This window comes from Notothenia coriiceps, unplaced genomic scaffold (assembly GCF_000735185.1).
Source record: "Notothenia coriiceps isolate Sejong01 unplaced genomic scaffold, NC01 NC01_scaffold00037250, whole genome shotgun sequence".
NCBI lineage: Eukaryota > Metazoa > Chordata > Actinopteri > Perciformes > Nototheniidae > Notothenia > Notothenia coriiceps.
The window spans coordinates 10,478,601-10,499,484 of record NW_011369951.1 but is presented as its reverse complement, the minus strand read 5'-3'; the positions used below and the strand labels follow the sequence as shown (position 1 = coordinate 10,499,484).

The 20,884-nt window shown below is 39.5% G+C and overlaps 3 protein-coding genes and 1 pseudogene across 3 annotated transcripts; 3 read left to right on the top strand and 1 right to left on the bottom strand.

Annotated features, from left to right (window-relative positions):
• The first annotated feature begins 18 nt into the window (after positions 1 to 18).
• On the top strand, positions 19 to 4,438 carry LOC104966911 (very-long-chain (3R)-3-hydroxyacyl-CoA dehydratase). Its single transcript, XM_010796254.1, has 11 exons — positions 19 to 210; positions 845 to 887; positions 974 to 1,047; positions 1,149 to 1,313; positions 1,954 to 2,002; positions 2,123 to 2,233; positions 2,351 to 2,478; positions 2,584 to 2,696; positions 3,375 to 3,481; positions 3,559 to 3,690; positions 3,773 to 4,438. The coding sequence occupies exons 1-11, from the start codon at positions 133 to 135 to the stop codon at positions 3,847 to 3,849; spliced, it is 1,077 nt and encodes a 358-aa protein (XP_010794556.1). The 5' UTR covers positions 19 to 132; the 3' UTR covers positions 3,850 to 4,438.
• On the bottom strand, positions 4,115 to 9,085 carry ints14 (integrator complex subunit 14). The gene is made up of 12 exons (XM_010796255.1): positions 9,020 to 9,085; positions 8,433 to 8,714; positions 8,175 to 8,282; positions 7,886 to 8,041; positions 7,277 to 7,395; positions 7,056 to 7,198; positions 6,881 to 6,973; positions 6,361 to 6,505; positions 6,101 to 6,234; positions 5,672 to 5,790; positions 5,031 to 5,096; positions 4,115 to 4,946 (listed from the first exon to the last, which is right to left on the bottom strand). The coding sequence occupies exons 2-12, from the start codon at positions 8,652 to 8,654 to the stop codon at positions 4,713 to 4,715; spliced, it is 1,539 nt and encodes a 512-aa protein (XP_010794557.1). The 5' UTR covers positions 8,655 to 8,714; positions 9,020 to 9,085; the 3' UTR covers positions 4,115 to 4,712.
• A 1,035-nt stretch (positions 9,086 to 10,120) lies between these two features.
• LOC104967289 (sodium/potassium/calcium exchanger 2-like) lies at positions 10,121 to 13,233 on the top strand (annotated as a pseudogene).
• A 1,869-nt stretch (positions 13,234 to 15,102) lies between these two features.
• LOC104967288 (sodium/potassium/calcium exchanger 1) lies at positions 15,103 to 20,152 on the top strand. Its single transcript, XM_010796702.1, has 9 exons — positions 15,103 to 15,771; positions 16,570 to 16,629; positions 16,916 to 17,024; positions 17,974 to 18,054; positions 18,455 to 18,537; positions 18,701 to 18,976; positions 19,064 to 19,153; positions 19,612 to 19,778; positions 19,900 to 20,152. Exons 1-9 carry the CDS (start codon positions 15,103 to 15,105, stop codon positions 20,147 to 20,149), a joined length of 1,785 nt encoding a protein of 594 aa, XP_010795004.1. The 3' UTR covers positions 20,150 to 20,152.
• The last annotated feature ends 732 nt before the right edge of the window (positions 20,153 to 20,884 follow it).

The following is a 20,884-nucleotide window of genomic DNA, read 5'->3' as shown; positions in this document are numbered from 1 at the left end:
TTGACAGATGGCGAACGTGCGCATTCACAGAATATTCTGGGTATTTGCTGACGGCTAGCATGAAGCGAGGATAGTTTAATCATTGTTTAGCCTGACATTTAAAAAAAAATAATCTACACAAAAAGCGGAACAATGCCGCTCACACCCCTCGTTTACTGGGCTCAACGCCACGAAGACATTTACCTGCGAGTGGAGCTGACAGACGCTCAGGTGAGCTAACAATAGGGTATCATGCAGGACGTAGATTTACCAAGGAACATGCTTTCTGTCAGGGCTTGTCATTTATTGTATGCCTCTAAGGGTAAATATTAAATTAGGCAAATGAAGTGTGCTGGTTCCTGTACTTGCCCTCGCTGGGTAGCTGCACACTTTGCATGTTTACGAGATATGATATTAACAAAGCCCTCTGTTAAGGCATGTTGTCATGGATTTAATCAAATGTGTATACTATAGTCAGTTGCATAAGTTAATTTATCCTTTTCAAATGTGGCATCATTGTGGTCATAGTTTTGTGTCCTGATAGCACTGCAGGTTACTGTGGGTGTTACACAGAAAACGGAAACAAGATCTGACACAGGGTGTTAATTCTGTTAAACAGCTCATTTCCTCCAGAGTGTCTTAAAACAAGGAACAACAAATTGTTGCTGCTGGTAATTAAATGTCACTATAGCACTCTATAATCCACTGTTGATGCATTAGTGTTAAAGAAGCATTGACTTCAAATTCAACAGGGTTATTGTCTGAATCCAGTTGTGTTGAGGTTGTAATATCATTATTTAATTCAAATCTAAATATTTAAGAGGAAGTACAAACTAATCATCGGCCACTCTGCTTCTTGTTGCAGGATATAGATGTGCATGTCCATGAAAACATCCTTCAGTTTAAAGGTAACATACATTTCATGTTTATTTGACAATGCAAATGTTTTAGGAAATGAATGATTTGTGACATTTCTTTTTGTGTGTGTGTGTAGCCCAGGGCCATGGTGCGAAAGGACAACATGATTATGAGTTTAGCTTGGAGTTTCTTTCACCAGTAAAGCCAGAGGTATGTCTCTATTCAAAGACCACTCCTAGCTATCTGCTGCTCCTTTCTTCATATTCCTTCTAGTTTTGCTGACTATGCTCTATAAATGAATCTGTCTGCAGGTGATCCACAGGTCCACGCAGCGCCAGGTGAGCATCACGGTGAAGAAAGGGCAGCACGGCTGGTGGGAGAGACTGACGCTGAAGGAGCGCAAACCGGTGTTCCTGGCTCCGGACTTTGACCGCTGGCTGGACGAGTCGGATGCTGAGATGGAGATCCGGGAAAAAGTAAGATTTAAAGGTCACCTATTATGCAAAATCCACTTTTTCATGTATTTTCTACATCAACATGTGTAAAGAGATTCTGAAAGCTTCAGGAAAAAATATTTGCTCTCTTTTTGTCCTGATCCATTTATATAAAAACCTGCTGATCAGATTTTGGCCACTTTATGATGTCATAACGATGTTTTTGGCTTATGTAACCATTAGCCAATCACCACCAAGGTACCCCCCACCTTATCACCTGAATCTCCTCCTAGAGCACCATTGTGTTCTTTTTAACCAAATATCTCAGAGGGGCATGGGGAGTGGCTCCTTATTTTCATCTAAAGTTAAAGACAGAGAATCAGCACTTTTGAAACAGGGCTGAAACAGAGGGGATTATGGGATGCATGATCTGTTTGGTGTTTGGAGCCTAACACTTCAGAGACATGTTTGTATATCTGAGACCTATACTATATTGATGAAAAACAGTATAATAGGGGACCTTTAAGTTATTGCATCAGAGGGACATTGTAATACTGTATATTTAACAGATGGTTAAATAACATACTCAATCATTCAAATGACTAAATTATTATAGTAATATTGACACAGAATGCAAAGATTGAAAACGTATTAATCTACATTTTATTTTTTCTTAAAAAAGGATGAGAAAAAGAACAGGCTGAAGGCTTCCAGGCATAAAGAGGAAGAAGGTGAGTTCACATCTCCCATGATCCTTTGAGGTTTTTCGCTGTAGTCTTTTTCATATAACTTTAATCAAGCAAGTTGATGTTGGTTGCTTCAATGTTTTTTTGTTCTTTCAAATGTTCCAGGGTTTATCAGCCTGAAAACAGCCTTCCTGTTTGTCTATAACCTGGTGCAGTTTCTTGGTTTTTCATGGATCTTTGTCAACATGACCGTGCGGCTCTTCATCTTTGGCCAAGGTGAGAAAAACAAAACTGCTGTGGCTTTACATTTGCTATTGTTTTTCTTCTGTGATCGATTTGTTCACAAATACCATGGAAAGAATGATTATTTATAATGATACTCTCTCTTTCCAGATTCTCTCTACGACACATTTCACACCATATCGGACGTGATGTTCTTCTGCCAGATCTTGGCTGCAGTCGAAGTCCTCAACGCTGCTTTTGGTGTCGTCCACTCGGGTGTTATTCCAACTCTTATACAGGTGTGCGAGGCTTGTTTGATGTGAAGGGAAACCTGCTTTGTGTTACAAAGAGCTGATTCATTTAGAATGCAAGTACTTCTTTTATGGGTTTTGTTTTCTTATTAGGTGGTTGGAAGGAATTTTGTCCTCTTCATCATCTTTGGTAGTTTGGAAGAAATGCACAACCGGCCTGTTGTGTTCTTCGTCTTCTATCTGTGGAGTGCCATTGAGATTGTGCGGTAAGTAAGCATCTGCATGGTTGGTGAACAGTCCCTTCATGGGACTAGGTAAAGGCTGACGTTTCTTTTCAAGTCCTAGAACAATCTTTTGTATGAAGCCAGTGTATATAAATCCTTTTGCTGAATTGTGGATTTTGTTTTCAATAAGATATATAAGTTTAAACAATGTTGTAAATGTATGTCATACAAAGGACACACATTTGATGGTACCCGTTTCTAAAAAATTTAGAATTGGTTGCTTTTCTTGTCCTTAAATTATAGTTAAATAAATATTTTTGTGTTTTGACTGTTAGGAGAAAACAAGACATTTAATGGCCTCATATTGTGCTCATAATGATTTCACACTGTTTTCCAATGCTTTATAGATCAGACAGAACGAGTCGTGACAGATTATTTGATAGTGAAAATAATAAATAGCTGCAGTCCTATGGAAAGGCTGTTTTGTGGCATTAACTGTTGACTCAACAAGTGCAGTAAAAATGCAGTGAAGATCCCTTTGTTGCAGCAAAGTCACAGACTCGACCTGACTAAGGTTTGAGGTTCTCTCAGCAGAAGTTGGTGTTACAATAATCAACAGAACAGCAAGCAGATCATTTAGCCTACATTGTTATAAAGATGCCTCACTTGATGAGCTACGTCTTGTTTCCTCCATCAAATAACATTCATCTCCAATTTTAGGTATCCATTTTACATGCTGGGCTGCTTCAACACAGAGTGGAAAACTCTGACATGGCTGCGGTACACAATCTGGATACCACTGTATCCATTAGGTGTTTTAGCAGAAGGTGAGCTTGTTTACGTCTCTTGGTATCAATACAAAATAATCACATGCAAGTACTAAAGTGTCTCTAAATCCCTACAGCTGTTGCTGTAATACAATCCATTCCCATCTTTGATGAGACCAAACTCTTCAGCATTCCTCTCCCGAAAGCCCTCGGTACTTCCATCAGCTTCTCTTTCGTCCTGTACATCTATCTGGTCCTCATGTTTCTTGGTAAGTTTGCACATACATCATTATCTATATATTATCTTCTAATGTCAGCTTTTTTGTACTGATATCAATCTTTCTATTTTAGGACTGCTTATCAACTTTCGTCATCTCTACAAGCAGAGGAAGAGGCGTTTCCGTACCAAGAAGAGGAAAGCTAATTGAGGTTCAGAACAAACAACACCTCTGCTGCCTGCCTGGTTAAACGGTTTCAAACCATGTTTCAGGTCAAACTGTTTCTTTGTTATGAAGACGGTTTCCTTATCCATAGTTTTTCTTACTAAAACAGTTGAATTAGATTTCACCCTGAACAACCCACAGATGATGCAACATGTCATCATTGCACTGACGTCTCATTTACTGATTAATTCCTCTGGTATTTAAAAAAAAAAAGTTTTGTAGATTAGTTAAAAGATGTAATAAGCCATAAAAAGTATACACATGTGATTCCATTTATTTTCCTTTTGATATTGTTGGTGTTTCTTAATGCAGTGGTAGTCCTCCTGATGTCGTTTATAATAACAATGTGTGTATGAATGAAGAAAGTACAAAGTTCTCAACAAATACTGTATTCGTTCTGAAACATCCCACAAACCTCAGGGACCATTACACTGGTGACTGCTCAAATACAGAGGGGCGGTTGTCCCTTTAGCTCAATAACCTACTCTGTAGAATTTGTATTTTGACAATTATATGAATTTTGAAAGCCAAGTTTGACATGTTTACTTGACAATGAATAAAAGGAAATTTTAAATCTAGTCAATTTGTGAAAAAGGTCTTACAAAGGAACATGTAAAAAAATATGTACACGCTAACATTTTACAAAACCTTCACAAGGTATATTTAGCCATTTTCAGGCAGTATCAAAGAAGGAGTGCACGTCATCACACTGACTCATCCTGGGTCCACACGGCTTCTGAAGCGGCCCCTTTGAGTCCTTTAAACAACAACAGACGCTGTGTCATCGTTGGTCCACACAGGCTGATGTTGCTAGATTTCAGTCAATTCTTCACTCTTTCAGACGAGGCTCAGCTGGAGAAGTCAGTGTGCATGGGAGCGATATTGTGGTCAAAAGCAGCGTACTGGGAGTCCCCGGTGCTGGCCAGTTTGAGCTGCTGTGCGGCGTGGGACAGCTGGAAGGCAGCGTCAGGGTGGGCCGAGTCGGGCAGCAGGGTGCACTCTCTCTCCAGCAGGTCGGCCACGCCCTTCAGGAGCTCCCAGAAACCGAACGCCAACGCAGCCTTACGCAGACGGTTCAGCTCCTGACACATTGAATTGGAAAAGCGTCATTAATTGGATGGAAAATATAGATCAAGTTCTAAGTTAAGAGAATCTGCTAGATTTACCTTGTAGAATGTTTGAGTTTTATCAGGCAGCTTCCTTGCATTCCTCAGGATCTTCTGCACATCAGTCTTTAATAGGAAAACAACAATAAATAGTCAATGATGGCCAGAAATGACCCTTTAAACATTCTTTGACTCATTTTTACAGAAACACTCATTCAACAACTCCTTTAAACCAAACACGCGGTAAAGGCTCTAGTGGTATATCTTACAAACAAGCTTTTACTGTTTTCAGCCTCCCAAATATGGAGATTCATAGTTATTCCCTGTTTCATTTCATATTAAAGTCAATATATTTTAAATTACAATATCTTCTGGGTTTGGGACTGACTAGAGGACATCACCTTAGAATCTGGGGGTGACATTCTATAGAACGATTAATAGAGAAAATAATTGGCATATTCATTGATAGACAATAATAGTTAGTTGCAGGCCTTCCTATGAGCCCTGAGACTCCATAGAGAGTCCATAGGAGCCTGTTAATTCTACTTCAATGCACAGAATTGATAAAAATATGATGATACTTTTAATTTATAAAAAGGTCCTAGCTATAATGTATTGAGGGAAAACAGTCTCTCTGAAATATGGCATGTGGACATTAATCATAAAAGACTTTAACAAACAGCAGTGCTTGTTTCCAGTACCTGTAGCCCACTGGCCTTGATCCACACCGTGACATTCTGCGCATAGCTTCGTTTGACTGAAGGCTGCAGAGGGAAAGGACTTTTACTGTCATCCTCTCCATAGGGATTTTCAGCTGCCTCTGAAACACAACAAGGGTCAGAAAACATCAGAGTGAAGCCACACATTGAATGCCAGCCAAATATAGACTGTTTAATTATTAACTGCTTGATTATGAACACAGAGGCCTTTGGTCTCAAGGATTTACCTGTTCAAGGTTAGTGTGTCATAGGTTATGTTGTAATGCAGAGTTAAACAATATCCTTAAAATGACCTTATATATTAAATTATGCCTTCAGGAAAAATAAGCCATATAGTGTTCGAACAATATGCTTAAGAGACCCTTTGTTTTGTTGAAATTGCTGTTTGTCAGGTCTGGGGTTATGAGTTACCTGATATTGGTCCCAAATGTGTGATCTTGCCCAGCCAAGGCAGAGGCTCCGACCCAGGCTCAAACAGAGACATCATCAGGTTCGACTTCTTCTTGCTGTCTGCTTGGGAGTAAAGCATGCCGTACCACTCCGGCCTGAAGAAAAACAAACATGGTTTAGACCACTTCTTCATGAAAAACTCCTTTCATTATGCAGGTGCCTTAATATTTAAATGCACTAATTTCTGACCACAACAGAATTGAAATATGTTAAAGTCTCACCCCAGCTGGACGAGGGCCACCATGCCCTCCACTTTAAGGCTGCCATGTAAGAGTACACAGAAGTTTGGATTTTTGCCTGCCATTTGACTGGCAGAGGGTTCCTCCTCAAGCTCATCGGTGGCTCCTGTGCCAACTTCATCCACCTCTGAAATCAAAAATGTATAAAGTTGATTGTAAATACTGAAACCTGACATGTGGCATTCATGAGAGCTCATTGATTGTTTGTGTTTTAAGCCGGGCTTCACCCGACAAAGGTTTACAGAACAACGCTGATTTTTTTTCTGCCGATGCTGGTTGCAAAAAGACATGGATGACCGTTAACTGTAGTGAATTGTGTTGTCTTGAAGCAAGCAACAACATTTAGATGTAGGGAAATAAAAAACGGGGGGGGGGAACTGGTTTCAAACCTTCCACTCCTCAGAGATAATCAGAGAATATTTTGCTAAAATCAGTTCCACCAAAATCAATGAGCGTATAGCTGACATGAAATATAAGTTTATCTTTTCTAAAAACCACTAACCTTTGTTTACATTAATAGGCAGTACCAAGTGTCTGGATATAACAGGAGGACTGGATATATCAGCAATTTCAATGAAGCCCACTAATTCCAAATCTGAAACAAGTAAAACAGAACAAAGATGAGTTATAGCAAAACATGGATTAACGTGAACTGACGTTTGAGGCGATCTAGGTACCTGGATTGATGGAGCGCGGCATGGGGTCCACCTCTTCATCCATCACTATAGGCTCCGGCCGAGGGAACACCTGAACGTCTGAGGACAGGTTCCCACAGTGCAGGACCGCATGGAAGGGAGAGTACGCGTGATCAATCAGCCTCCTGAAGACAAACAAAGAAACATGTTCAAACACTAGAAGTGAAACAAATTCTGGACTATTTCCCCATTTGATATCTTACCCAAACATGCCCTGTACACTCTTCATGCAAAGAGGGCCCTCCATAGTGAAGATCTGTCCATCACCTCCACTCAGATGAAGTAGCTCCTCCAAGTTGTTCATGGCATCAGTCGTCTGGAGCTGCAAGTACACAAGAAAGGAGGTGGCATTGAACAGCTGGGGAATGTATTGCAAGCACTAACTAGCTTTTATTTTACATGGTTTCAAGGTACACTGGAGAAAGGTGTTGCTACTTGACAGAAATTACACAAAAAATGAATGTGCTAAAACATAAATATTTAAAGTTTGAATTCAGACGTAGTGGAGGAAAATTCACACCTTTTTCCCACAGTCAAATATTGGATCAGTATTTAAAACCACTGCTTTAAGTACATCACCATGCAAAACATGTTCTTTCCAACAACCAACCAACCAACCAACCAACCAACCATTCTCTCATCATAGGATTTATTCAACAACATCTAAGATATAAAAACCAAGTAGATGGCTACAACATGTTCTTTATAACCAGCCGCTGACGTAAAATACAGATTTAATACATGATTTTACACTGACTGTGTCCAGATCAGGATACAAGCTAATAGAAAGTAAATGTTGACTCGCTCAGTACCTCCTCTGCATTGGCTATAGACATGATGAACATTTTTGTTGGGAAGGGGAAAGGAAGGGGGAACTTCTTGTCATCCGCACGATGCTTCAGTGATTGGAGGGATTGACGAAGGGAACCCTTTCCAATACCAAGAGATCCATCAGTGACTAGCACCACCTGCAGGACAAAGTAAGGGGGTACATCAACATAATCGTCTGTAAGAATAAATGGCTGAAATCACTTTGGAAAAGAAATACCAGCTTTATAAATCAAAGGGATGTGTGATGATCTTGTATAGAGACAACATTACCTGACAGGGACAGGCACTGCCCCACTCCTGCTGTACCACGCTACTAACTCCATTAAGAGCTGATTCAACACACGTTTTGTCATAGTCCTCCAGGTTGCCCAAAGCCTCCTGCACACACAAACAAATCTATTAGAAAATCCTTAAATGTACTCCAAAGTCAGACTGGTTTTCACTGAGGTAAACGAAGGTGGTTAATCAGGAGAGCAACATATGCTTCGATTACCAGGCGTCATTCGATGCACATTGTTATCATTGTACCTGTAATGCATTGTAATCTCTAGTGAAAGGCACCAAGAGCTCCCAGAGGGAAGAAAAGGCCATCAGTGATGTGAACTCCAGGCGGTAGTTTGAGGCCATGTGTTCAAATAACATATTTAGTCCGTGGACAGCCAGGTTCTTCCTCTGGAACTCGTCGCCGCCGTCCAGTGACACCGGCCGAGTCATGGACAGAGACACGTCCATCAGGATAACGGTAGGCATGGTTTACTGCTTATAAAGACCACCAGGATTAGAATTAAAGTACCCTCCAACTTGCTCCCACTGAAGGAAAATAAACAAACAACGATGCAGGAGTTAGCTATATTAAAATATGTGGCATCTGTCTCTGAAATGCATTTGAACAAACAACGACCAGTAACTACGTTGAAAGCTGAACAGAAGACATGTCACAGCAGATTACTGTTAGCTAATAGTTAGCTAGTTTTTCAGCTAACTTACGCTAGCATTTTGAAACATAATGAAATAACTATGTTGCTTGATATTTAACGAGCGTGAGATGATGATTATCTATACGTTACACTGTATAGAGAATGATTTATACAAGAACAATATTAATATATACGTGCCATTCAACGTTTCGCTCGCCATCCAGTGTTGTTTGTGTTGTAAGGTGCAACGCTACTTCCGTCCGGGTGACCGCAGTCTCTAGAATAAATAGTTCCTATGTGATTTTAGGTTTGTTATAGATAGTTCTATGGTGAAGATAACAGACAACATGACATTAACAGGGAAATACAACAATTATTTATTTTATGAATTTGACCGCCTCATGCAGGTAATACATTCAAGGTTAGAGTATAGATTTAGCATCCAGTGAGAAATTGTTTTTGTCAAAAAAACTGTGCTTGTTGTAAAAGTGAGGATTGTGAAAGCTCGTCCAAGAGGAATATGGTACCATGCCAGTAATGCACATTTAGTTTTTGGTATCTAATCATTTGGTAAGAATCCTAGGATTTAAAACGTTGGTGAATCCTATGATTAAACTAGTGAGTGAGAATCTTCCGATTTAAGGTAAGGCAGCTCTCACTGTCACTGTGTGTTGTACGGTAATTTAATATTAAAAAGAAACAATCATGCAAACGTCTGTCAGGCTCCAATGACCAGGTTTTAAAAAATATATAAATTACGACAGTGAACATAATCCTCTTAGACTCGGGGTATACTTAATCCATAACTATCATCGTCCTGCAATTGTGGTTCCAATTTATTTGTGAAAGTAATGGTGTTAAAATGCGTTATTGTTTGTGACAGATGGAGAATGACTTTTGTAAAGTACACAAATAGCCTATGTTCATATCTTTATTATGGCAGGCAACAATATATTATCTAAATATAATCGAATACTTGCAAAAAAACTTGTTGTGCTCCACCTGCTGATTGATTGTCATTTGATCTATTATTACAATAGGCTGGATTACAGAATGGGACAAGAAGGACACTACTGAAGTGTTGGAATCTGAACCTCCCTGGTCTGCTATAGTGAGAAAGCTGGACTTGACTGTTGCCTATTCAGGCCTCTTGGTTTATGTCTCCAAAACCACATCAACATGTGTTTAGCAAAAACAAAAGAACTGCAGCTGAGATGGACCCCGTTTCTCCTCTCTTGGGTTTTTCTTTGTACACTCTACCAGCTGACTATCAGTGCCAGACTGAACGAGCCTTTGTCAATGCCTCAGATTGGAGAGGATGTTGGAGAAAGTTCAACAAAGAGGGTCGAGGAGGCCACAGTACAGACTCAGTGGTTGAATGAATCCCTCACAGCAACAGATGAATTAAAGCCCACAGATGAAACAGAGAAGCATGTGGCTCATCATTTGAATACCACACAATCTCCTGGTGAATCTCCACACTTCAAGGGAGACTACCCTGAAGATCTGTTTTCTATTGAAGACCGTAGACGAGGCTGGGTGATCCTCAATATTTTTGGGATGGTGTACATGTTCATTTCACTTGCAATAGTGTGTGATGCGTTCTTTGTTCCTGCACTTGGAGTGATCACAGACAGATTGGCCATCTCTGACGATGTAGCAGGAGCCACCTTCATGGCTGCTGGAAGATCCGCTCCTACGTTTTTTGGCTTCCTCATAGGAATCTTCATCGCCCACAGCAATGTGGGTATCGGCACAATCGTTGGTCTAGCTGTGTTCAACATTTTGTTTGTGATTGGAGTGTGTGCTCTGGGGGAAGTACTTCTTCTCACCTGGTGGCCACTTTCAGAGATGGATCCTTCTACATATTTGGCCTTATCTTACTCATCATCTTCTTCCTGGATAATGTCATTATGTGGTGGGAGAGCATGATGCTGCTGGCAATTACACTGTCTGTGATATGCATATGCAAGTGCAATGTTCAAATAGAGCGGACCTTCAAGACTACTCTTCAAAAACAAGAAGATTGTGAAAACTTCTGTGGAGGAACCTGAAAAGGTAAGCAATCATTGAAACATGTTCTTGCTTCAAATATATTTGATATATGTTGTGTCCCACTACTCTTCACTGACTCAATATAATACATCTAGTATTATTATTTTTTAAGTGTGGGAAAAACCCTGTAGAGAGGTTTATTTTGTAACACTTTTCAGGTATTTGATCAACATGGACTTTATACATGAATGTTTCAAAAATTGTTCACAATACTGGTTTATAATTTCTATGGAACAAAATGTAATGTTTTCTCCATTTGAGTTTAAAATAAGCACAGAACAGTTTGTTATATGTGAAATATTTTTAGAAAGCATCATTCCTAAATTGATAAACGAGAAAATACACATTTCTATTCTTCTCATTTCTTATGCCTTATTAACTATTGTCCAGCATGATCACATCCAATGCCTGTTTCTAGGAGGACGTGACAGCAGGATATGATGGGTCAGGGGGCTCTGAAGATGTTTGACGGAAGGAAGACAGCATTCACTTTAGAGCAAATCAAAATGACAAAGAAGAAGAATGGGAGAAATAAGATAAACCTCTGTCTTTAAAGTGGCCTGACACAAGACGTAAACAAATCACCTACCTCTTCCTGCTGCCCATCATCTTCCCTCTGTGGCTCACAGATCCAGATGTTCGCGACCAGGTAAATACCCAGACACATCTCTGAGACCAGCTGTTGGTTTCCTAAATGCCACAAGTGTTTTTGTCTTTCAGAAATCCAGAAACTGATTTGTGTTCACCTTCCTGGTATCTTCTCCTACTTCATGGTCTGGTGGTCTCATCAGGTCAGTAAAGTTTAAAGTCTAAGATAAGATCACATAAGAAAAGCCTTCCTTTTGATGATAGAAATCCGGGTTTCAACACAGAAATAAGTACAGATTAGGGCTGAACGATTAATCGATTTTAAATCGAAATCGCAATTTTAAATGATGCAATTATCAAATCGCAAAGCCTGCGATTTTTTTTTTTTTCTTTGTTTAATTTTTTTTTTTTCTTGTGTGTCAGTCATCCACACCAATCAGAAGTGCTGTGCTCCACAACCAGTCATTGTTAACCAATCAGAAGTGGCACATGATAGTGTGACATGATAGGTGACAGATTGATCCAATCTCCTGCCAAGTATTTTTGAAAGTGCCTGCCCTTCCCAAATGGCTTCCAATGGAGATTTCCTAGAAGTCAGGTTAGTAATGCTCCATCACATGTTTTACATCTATTACAGGGTGAATCTTAAACTGAAGCTTGAATTTAAAGCAACCCAACGGAAGTTTCATGTAAGTTTAGTTCTTTCACTCGTAGCTCGGGCTGCGGGGGTACTAGAGACGGGAGCACGTTGATACGAACTTCCTAGCCGGAGATATGGCCGCATTTTACAATAAACTTCCGTTGGGTCGCTTAAAAACAAATATTGCAAATTGAATCGCAATATCTGTCAGAAAAATCGCAATTAGATTATTTCCCCAAATCGTGCAGCCCTAGTACAGATGAATAGAAAAGTACAAAAAACAGATGTATGAACAACTATAGTGTTATACAAGATTGAACTTTACAAGATACATTAAAGACAACAGCTATGAGGTAAAATGGCAGTTAAAGGGACAAGTTGCGGTTTCAACAAAGAGGTTAATTGAGAGCAGAAAAACGGATTTTGACATTAACATAAAGTCTGATCAAATTCTCCTTGAAACAGTGATTGTGTATTGAAACCAAGTTTAAGAGTGTTTTTGAGCCCCTGAGATCAGTTTTGTATATTGTATTCATGTGCTGGTTTACACTTTTAGGTGGGTTAGACCATTGGCATCCCAAAGGAGATTATGGGCCTGACGATCCTGGCTGCAGGGGTTACCCTCCCTGACGTCATCACCAGTGTGATTGGCGGTAAAGGCCTGGGGGACATGGCTGTGTCCAGCTCTGTGGGCAGCAACATCTTCAACATCAGAGTGGGGTGAGCTGAAGCAACCTGATGTTTCACAATTTTAAAATGAACTCTGATTAACATGCAGACGACAGGTTTCTTTGTCTTTTTCTTTACACAAGTCTTCCAGTGCCATGGCTCCTGTACTCATCCTTCCACGGTTTTGCTCCAGTGGCCGTCAGCAGCAACGGGCTCTTCTGTTCTGTCGTGCTGCTCTTCATCATGCTCTTCTTTTTCATTATCTCTATTGCTTCCTGTAAGTGGAAGTTGAATAAGATGCTGGGTTTCACCATGTTACTGCTCTACTTTACCTTTTTGGGGCTCAGCCTGATGTTGGAGTATCACATCATTGTCTGTCCTGTTTAGTGGATGAGAGAGGGCTTACACATTGTTGAATTATGTTTGTTACAAAAGCTCATGATATAAATGTATATGTGTATGCTTTCAATTTTTTATGAATGACTCCTTCATTTGTAGGATTTATAATCTGATGGCAAGTGTAACAGTTTAATCTGCAACTTTTATGCTAGTATACAAACACATACACTTCTGCATCTCTTTTATGCACCAACATTGCAACATGTCCGATTAGCCAATAATGCTAGATGTGACTCAGCTTTTCCTGTGACCCGAGGCTGCAGATAAGTTCTGTTGCATAAATGAAGTAAAGATATTTCCAGGTCATTATGCAGAACTTTGATCTCTGTTCTCTTTTCAAACCTGTTGCTACACTGCCTCTTCCCAAGAACTGTGATGTAAACTTGAATGAAGTGTGGTCAGTTCTGTAGGGAGTTTAAATGAGTCATATTTATATTTGTACACTATAACCACATCCATGTCCTCATGGTTGAAATGATTGCTATGATGTCGATGATTTTATTGATATTGAAAACATATTTTTGGGAATTTAAAATACCTTATTGCTCCAAAAGTTAAAAAAACACCTACTATAATATATATAAACTAGATATATATAATTCGTATGACTATTTTTACATTTATATTTTATATTAAAGAAGTATGAAAAAAACAAATAACCGTATACACTGAAATATAAATAGAGAATTTAGATAATATATCACTAAAATAAAATATGCCCATGTCGTCAGCCTGCTTTTTTACTTCATTACTCTTAAATTTGTATTTAATTTTATTTGTTAAATAATAGTAGTTTTTCTTTGTTTAATAAAAGCACAGAAAAAATCCCTATAGTCTGTCATATCAATCTTTACTACCAATGGCCAGATAATACTATGTGTACGTTACCTTAAATGACATATTACAGAGGTAGGCTCTTGATAAAGTAAGAGTGAGACAATGGACATAATCCTCTTAGAAGACTTCAGGTATTATGCTGAGCCATTATAAAGACTCGTCCCGTGTCCTACATAGCACTGCAGCCATTTGCATCAGTTTGGACTTGTTTGCACCCTAATAACCATCAGGGGAAATCTGGCTTTAGATATTGTTTCCCCCTCGACTCTGGAAGACATTGGTTCTGTGGTAAGTCTGCCTCTTTAAATTAAGTTAATTGGGTTTTTCTCTGTGTGATTTGTGTAGAAATTAGATTAGCCCCTTTTTACAGGATATTTGAATGGTTATTTTATTTTCTTGTTTTCACCTCTCTCCTTTTGTTCATTCTGTTTCGGAAAAAAACAACAACATGCAGATAAAGCTGCTTCTAAATGAGCTTATCACTAATACTATACGATAGACATTGATTTAATAGTACGGCGGCTGTTAGAATAGTTCTCATGTTTTCAAATGAAACCTAATTCTTTGTAACCTGCTTTCTAATCATTTTGTCTCTGATGCCTCTTTCGAAACACAACAGGCTGCCAAGGGATTGAGGATGCCATGAATCACGCCACCAGAGTTTTAGATTCTGTCGCCCCACGGTCTGCTGGGGAGAGAGCTGGAGTTGTTGTGTCTCCATAGCCAGTATCACCACTGCTTTGGAGGGAAAATGTTTTGTGCAAGGAGGAAGCGACTACAGCTCTGCCGGGTCCTGTTTCTCCTCTCCGGGGTTTTTCTTTGTACACTCTACCAGCTGACTATCAGTGCCAGACTGTACAAGCCTTTGCCAATGCCTCAGATTGGAGAGGATTTTGAAGAAGGTTCAACAGAAGGGTTTAATGAGGCCACAGTAGAGACTCAGGGGTCGGAGGAACCTCTCACTGCAACACATGAATTTGAGCCAACAGATCAAACAACGCCAGAGATACATGTGGCACATTCGGATATAAATTCAAATTTTGAAGCATTCACCCCCACTGAACCTCCACTATCACCAACTACAAAACGGACTATGGTGCATTGCATCTTTGTGGCACCTGAGCCTCCACAGGAGACACCCTCACCAACTCCAGCTCTTCCTGGTGAAGCTCCATACTTGAAGGGAGACTACCCTGAAGATCTATTTTCTGTTGAAGACCGTAGACGAGGCTGGGTGATCCTCCACGTCTTTGGGATGTTGTACATGTTCATTTCACTTGCAATAGTGTGTGATGAGTTCTTTGTTCCTGCGCTGGGGGTGATCACAGAGACTTTAGCCATCTCTGACGATGTAGCAGGAGCCACCTTCATGGCTGCTGGAGGTTCTGCCCCCGAACTGTTCACCTCCTTGATAGGAGTCTTCATCGCCCACAGCAATGTGGGTATCGGCACAATTGTTGGTTCAGCTGTGTTCAACATTTTGTTTGTGATCGGGATGTGTGCTTTGTTTTCACGGGAGATACTTCATCTCACCTGGTGGCCACTTTTCAGAGATGGATCCTTCTACATATTTGGCCTTATCTTACTCATCATCTTCTTCCTGGATAATGTCATAATGTGGTGGGAGAGCTTGATGCTGCTGGCCTGTTACACTGTCTATGTGATTTTCATGAAGTTTAATGTGCAAATTGAACAAACCTTCAAGTCCCTACTCATCAAAAACAAGAACATTGTGAGGATTGCTATCGGGGAACCTGAAAAGGTAAGCACTCAGAAAATGACTCTGATCTTACATTTAGTTTTTCATGTCCTTAATTGACACAACAATGATTCTTGAAGGCATTTAAATCAGAGTGTTGTGTGACATACTTTTTTAATTACCATGGTATGCAATTGAGAACAAATCTATGGAGCTTCAAATAACAATATGTCCAACTATTGAAGACAAAAAAAATCTCGTCATGAGTTTCACGTTTGCAAATCTTGTGATATTTTTGGTCCATAAAACATAAGAACATTTTAAAATTCGAAACGTGTCCTTTCCCTCATTCATCATTCTGTTTCAGTGTAGTTTATTACGGTAACAGAAAGTCACATCAGTAATCACTCGTGACATGTCTACTGCAACCTGTGGGGTTTTATGCAAATCTTGTTAAAGAGTGAAATGATTCTAGCAAAGGCTTTAGTGGATCCAAAGCTGATCAATGACACAAACTAATCCTTTGAGGATCTGGAGCTCTACAGTATGAGCCACGGTTCTACTGATGGAGCTGTATTTCCAGCAAATGTAATTATCTAATATATTTAAAATGCTTTATTACATCATACATAATCATCCTAGAGGGTTTTTATTTGTATTTCATGTAATTGAACGAGGTATAATTTCATAAAATCATAATCCTGTTCATGAAACAGAGTTGTATCTTTTTATTCTGCCATGTAACACAAACAAGACCCCCTAAGTTGTTTTTGACATATATATTTAGGGTCTACCAAAATGAAAAAACGTTGGTTAATCTCTCCTATGAATGATCTCTGTTAAAAACATTGTTCCATGCAGGTAAACGGCGACGCTGAACATAATGCCCTTCCTGCTAAAGGGGACAAGAAACTGTTAAAGGTAAAAAAAACATATAATAAACTCCAAAAAGAAAGACACAAATAACCATATCCTCATAGACACTAACAATGTTCAATTATCTACATGTTATCCTACATCTTATTGACCTTTCTGTGGTTGCATTTATAGTAACTTGGAGTAAACAAGCCTTCCTTCAATTGCTTCATTATGTTATTAAGAAAAAAACAAAAGCATTGCATCCACTACAACACGATTCTCTATCATTGATGTTTCATTGTTTGCAATTATGAGAAGCTACCGTGTCATCGGCCCTCTCTTTTCCCAGTTGAAGCCATCCCTTCAGCGAGGGGGGAGCTCAGCTTCTTTACACAACAGCACCATGAGAAACACCGTCTTTCAACTCATGATCCACACATTGGACCCTATAGGAGAGGGTGAGTACCATATCCCCACACTGATGCCCTCATCTTTGCTCATTGTCTGCCTTTCGAAGGGCTCCTGTTAAGAGTGGTTGGCAACTACCTCCCCCTTGTTATTGGAAATGGATTAGCGTTTCCCAAATGAAGACAGCACTTAATTAAGATTTATACTAAGCAGATAAATACCTTGGTCTATGGCGGCATCTGGTGTGGGCCCACAGTGAAAAAAACCTCAAGAAACACAGTTGTCTCTGCCAACAGATTATTGTTATTCACCTTTAGTCCTTTACTAATTTATCTGTATATAAGGTGCTGCAGGTTGGTCAAATAATGGGAGGAAAGACTCACCCTTAACAGCTTTTCAAATGGTTTTCCCTGAGAAGTTAGTCGTGTCTCGTACAACAATGTGCATATACGTATGTCCCAAATGTGTTGGCTCTGACTCCTGGTTTGATACCTCTTAGGCCTCCAGGCAGCAAACACTCCAACACAATAATAAGCTTTTGAAGAGCCACAAACTCTGGATCACAGCCAGAAGCCAATGTATCAGCCTGACTCCAAAATTAGACATGCTTTAAATGTTATATCAAATCAAGTTTATATTAAAATGTATGTTCTGATACCGTGTACTGCATGGTAATCAATATCGACCTCTGTTATAAATGATGCTTACTTGAGGGGACAGCAAATTATTCTAATTATTAATAAAAACAATACATACTTGTCAATTTTAAACAAATTCTAAGAGCATACTTCATGTACCGTATGATGACTGTTTATTGTAGGACTTGTCCTCTCATGACGTTGCTCTGTGCTGCAGGAAGTATGTTGATGCTGTTGCAGGTTATTATGTTTTACTGCCAGTTTTTTCAATGCTTAACTTATTAAGGGCTTAGGGCATTGTCCTGTGAAATTGAATTTGTTCCTCGTATAATCTTCAGTTTATTTCTGATTTTTTTTGCAGGGAAATTTAAGGATAAGGCTGAGACACTGAATAGTGTGGCTAGAGGGGCGACAGAGAACAAAACTCAGGACAAACGTGAAGGTAATGTGGAATGATGTAATGGACAGACACTTTGTAACTTGCTCATGAACAGAGTCTCAAAGCTTGGCTGCAGAAAGTAAAATGAAAAGTGCATACTTGTGAAGGTAAAAAAAAATAGAATATCAAGTTGCATACAGGTACAATATACCCTTACAGAAACACACAAAGGGTGGTAAAGACTAAGCAAATGGCCTAAAGGAGTGTGTGATAACATCCAAATACATATTCATAGACAGTTCATTTAATTCAGTTGCCACAAGGAAAACATCATTTATCATGTAACAGCAAATTCACTGCATTTCTCCATATGACTGGCCCTAAAGGCTTGGAATCGGAAGTATTTCAGAAAGCTAAAGAGACATCAGGGAAATGCACAACATTTTTGGGATTCCTTTCACAGATGGTGGAGATAAACCTGAGGCGACCAAAGAGCGAGAGGCGGCCCCAGCACCGGATGAGCAGGATCAACCAGAGGACAAGAAGGTACTTAAAAAGCCCAGAAGTCAGTCTTTGATACCTGTCTATGTCAGAGTCAAAATGTATGTAGCAACAACTATAAGCAAAGGTCTCCTTACCTTAGGCTTCTTTTGGTTGTTCTTTTAATTCTGTTCTGCTTCGACTGTTCATCATGATTTCTTCATGTCAGGAGGATGTGCCAACAGGAGAGGATGGGTCAGGAGGCTCTGACAGTGAGGAAGATGACAGTCAAGAAGATAGCAAAGAGTCCAGTGAAGAAGAAGAAGAAGAAGATGAGGAGGAGGAGGAGGAAGAGGAGGAGGAGGGCGATGAAGAAGAAGAGGAGAAAGAAGATGAGCCTTTGTCTTTAGAGTGGCCTGAAACACGACGTAAACAAGCCACCTACCTCTTCCTGCTGCCCATCATCTTCCCTCTGTGGCTCACAGTTCCAGATGTTCGCAACCAGGTAAAGACAGAAGTATTTCTGAGACAAGCTGTTGTATCTTTAACACCTCCACACTTTTGCTATAACATCTCTTACTTTGTTGAACAGAAATCCAGACATTTCTTTGCCGCCACTTTTCTGGGCTCTATCATCTGGATTGCCGTTTTCTCCTACTTCATGGTTTGGTGGGCCCATCAGGTCAGCTACTGGAGTTTAGGTTAGAGATTGAATAGGAAATTATTATGTAACAATACAAAGAAAAAAATCTAATACATTTGAATTTCATTACATAATAACACCCACGTGTTGTACTTATCTGCTGCGTTTATAATGAACAACTTGAAAGCAATATGTAACACATTTCTCCAGTTTCTATCTTTTTAATGAAAATATAATAATAATACTTGCATTAAGTAATAACCAACCAAAATGTCATCATCTGTACACACATTATAGAAGTTTGGGCCAATGAAAAATAATCTATTGAACCAATTTAATCTTTTAAAAGGTATTTTGATTCAGGATATTTTGTGATTAACTGAATCAACATTGTTTTTATAATGGCATACAACATTTTATGAATGTAGATGCCCATTTTGCTTTTCTATTACATAATGCATGTATTATGAACATGTAACTCTAGTTTGCCCCTGTAGGTGGGTGAGACCATCGGCATCTCAGAGGAGATTATGGGCCTGACGATCCTGGCTGCAGGGACCTCCATCCCTGACCTCATCACCAGTGTGATCGTGGCGCGTAAAGGCCTGGGGGACATGGCTGTGTCCAGCTCGGTGGGCAGCAACATCTTCGACATCACAGTGGGGTGAGATGCAATATCCTCTTGTGTCACGATCATACAAAAAAGTTCTCATGAACACTCAGACGATTAATTCCATGGTCTCCTATTTTTCTGTGTTTCTCGCTCTGTCACTTTGTTTCATAAGTCTTCCAGTGCCATGGCTCCTGTACTCATCGCTCCACGGTTTTGCTCCAATGGCCGTCAGCAGCAACGGGCTCTTCTGTGCCATCGTGCTGCTCTTCATCATGCTCCTCTTTGTCATCATCTCAATTGCATCCTGTCATTGGAAGTTGAATAAGAGGCTGGGTTTCACCATGTTCCTGCTCTACTTTGTCTTCCTGGTGCTTAGTGTGATGCTGGAGGATCGCATCATTGTCTGCCCTGTTTCCATCTGAGCAGAAGCTGACGAGCATTCTGTTTATTGTGATCTAAAGGGAATAACTTACATACGCGGATCTCATGAACATGGATCTAAATAGTTATAGAAACTGTGCAGAAAGCTACTGTAGTTGCATTGATGCCAGTAAAATGTGTCTGGTATGACGGCAACTAAACACATACTACAACCTTTCCTAGAACTTGTCACATACTCACTTTTTGTAACAATTGCATCTTTTACTATTAAGTAATATATTGTAGGAAGTGGAAGAGAATGAAGACCAACATGGATTGTTTCACTGTTTAAAAATCAGCATCTACAGGATGTAATTAGAAATCTAGAATATATGCACAAGTTGATGGTTTCTAAATGTGCATTTTTTATTGTCTGTGTAAACTTGCACCAACATGTGTTTAATAACATTCATTATAGGGGAAATGAGCTTGCTTGAACTCACTGTTATGTCATGCATTTTATAAAACAAAGGTCAGGCATAGCAACACACACTTTGGAAATGATCAAACTGAACATCTGTAGAATAAATGTGTTTTATTTATAAATGAAAGCAAACTATAGATCCAGCCAGGGAAGAAATTTGATTTCTTTTTTATATAAAAATCATACAAATTATTATCAGTTACAAATGATAAATAATATGTCATTAACATTGTTGACAAATAGTGTAAACAACATGTACACATTAAATGTTTTGGTCATCAGTGTTGGTCATCAGTGTTTGTTTGTTTTTTGT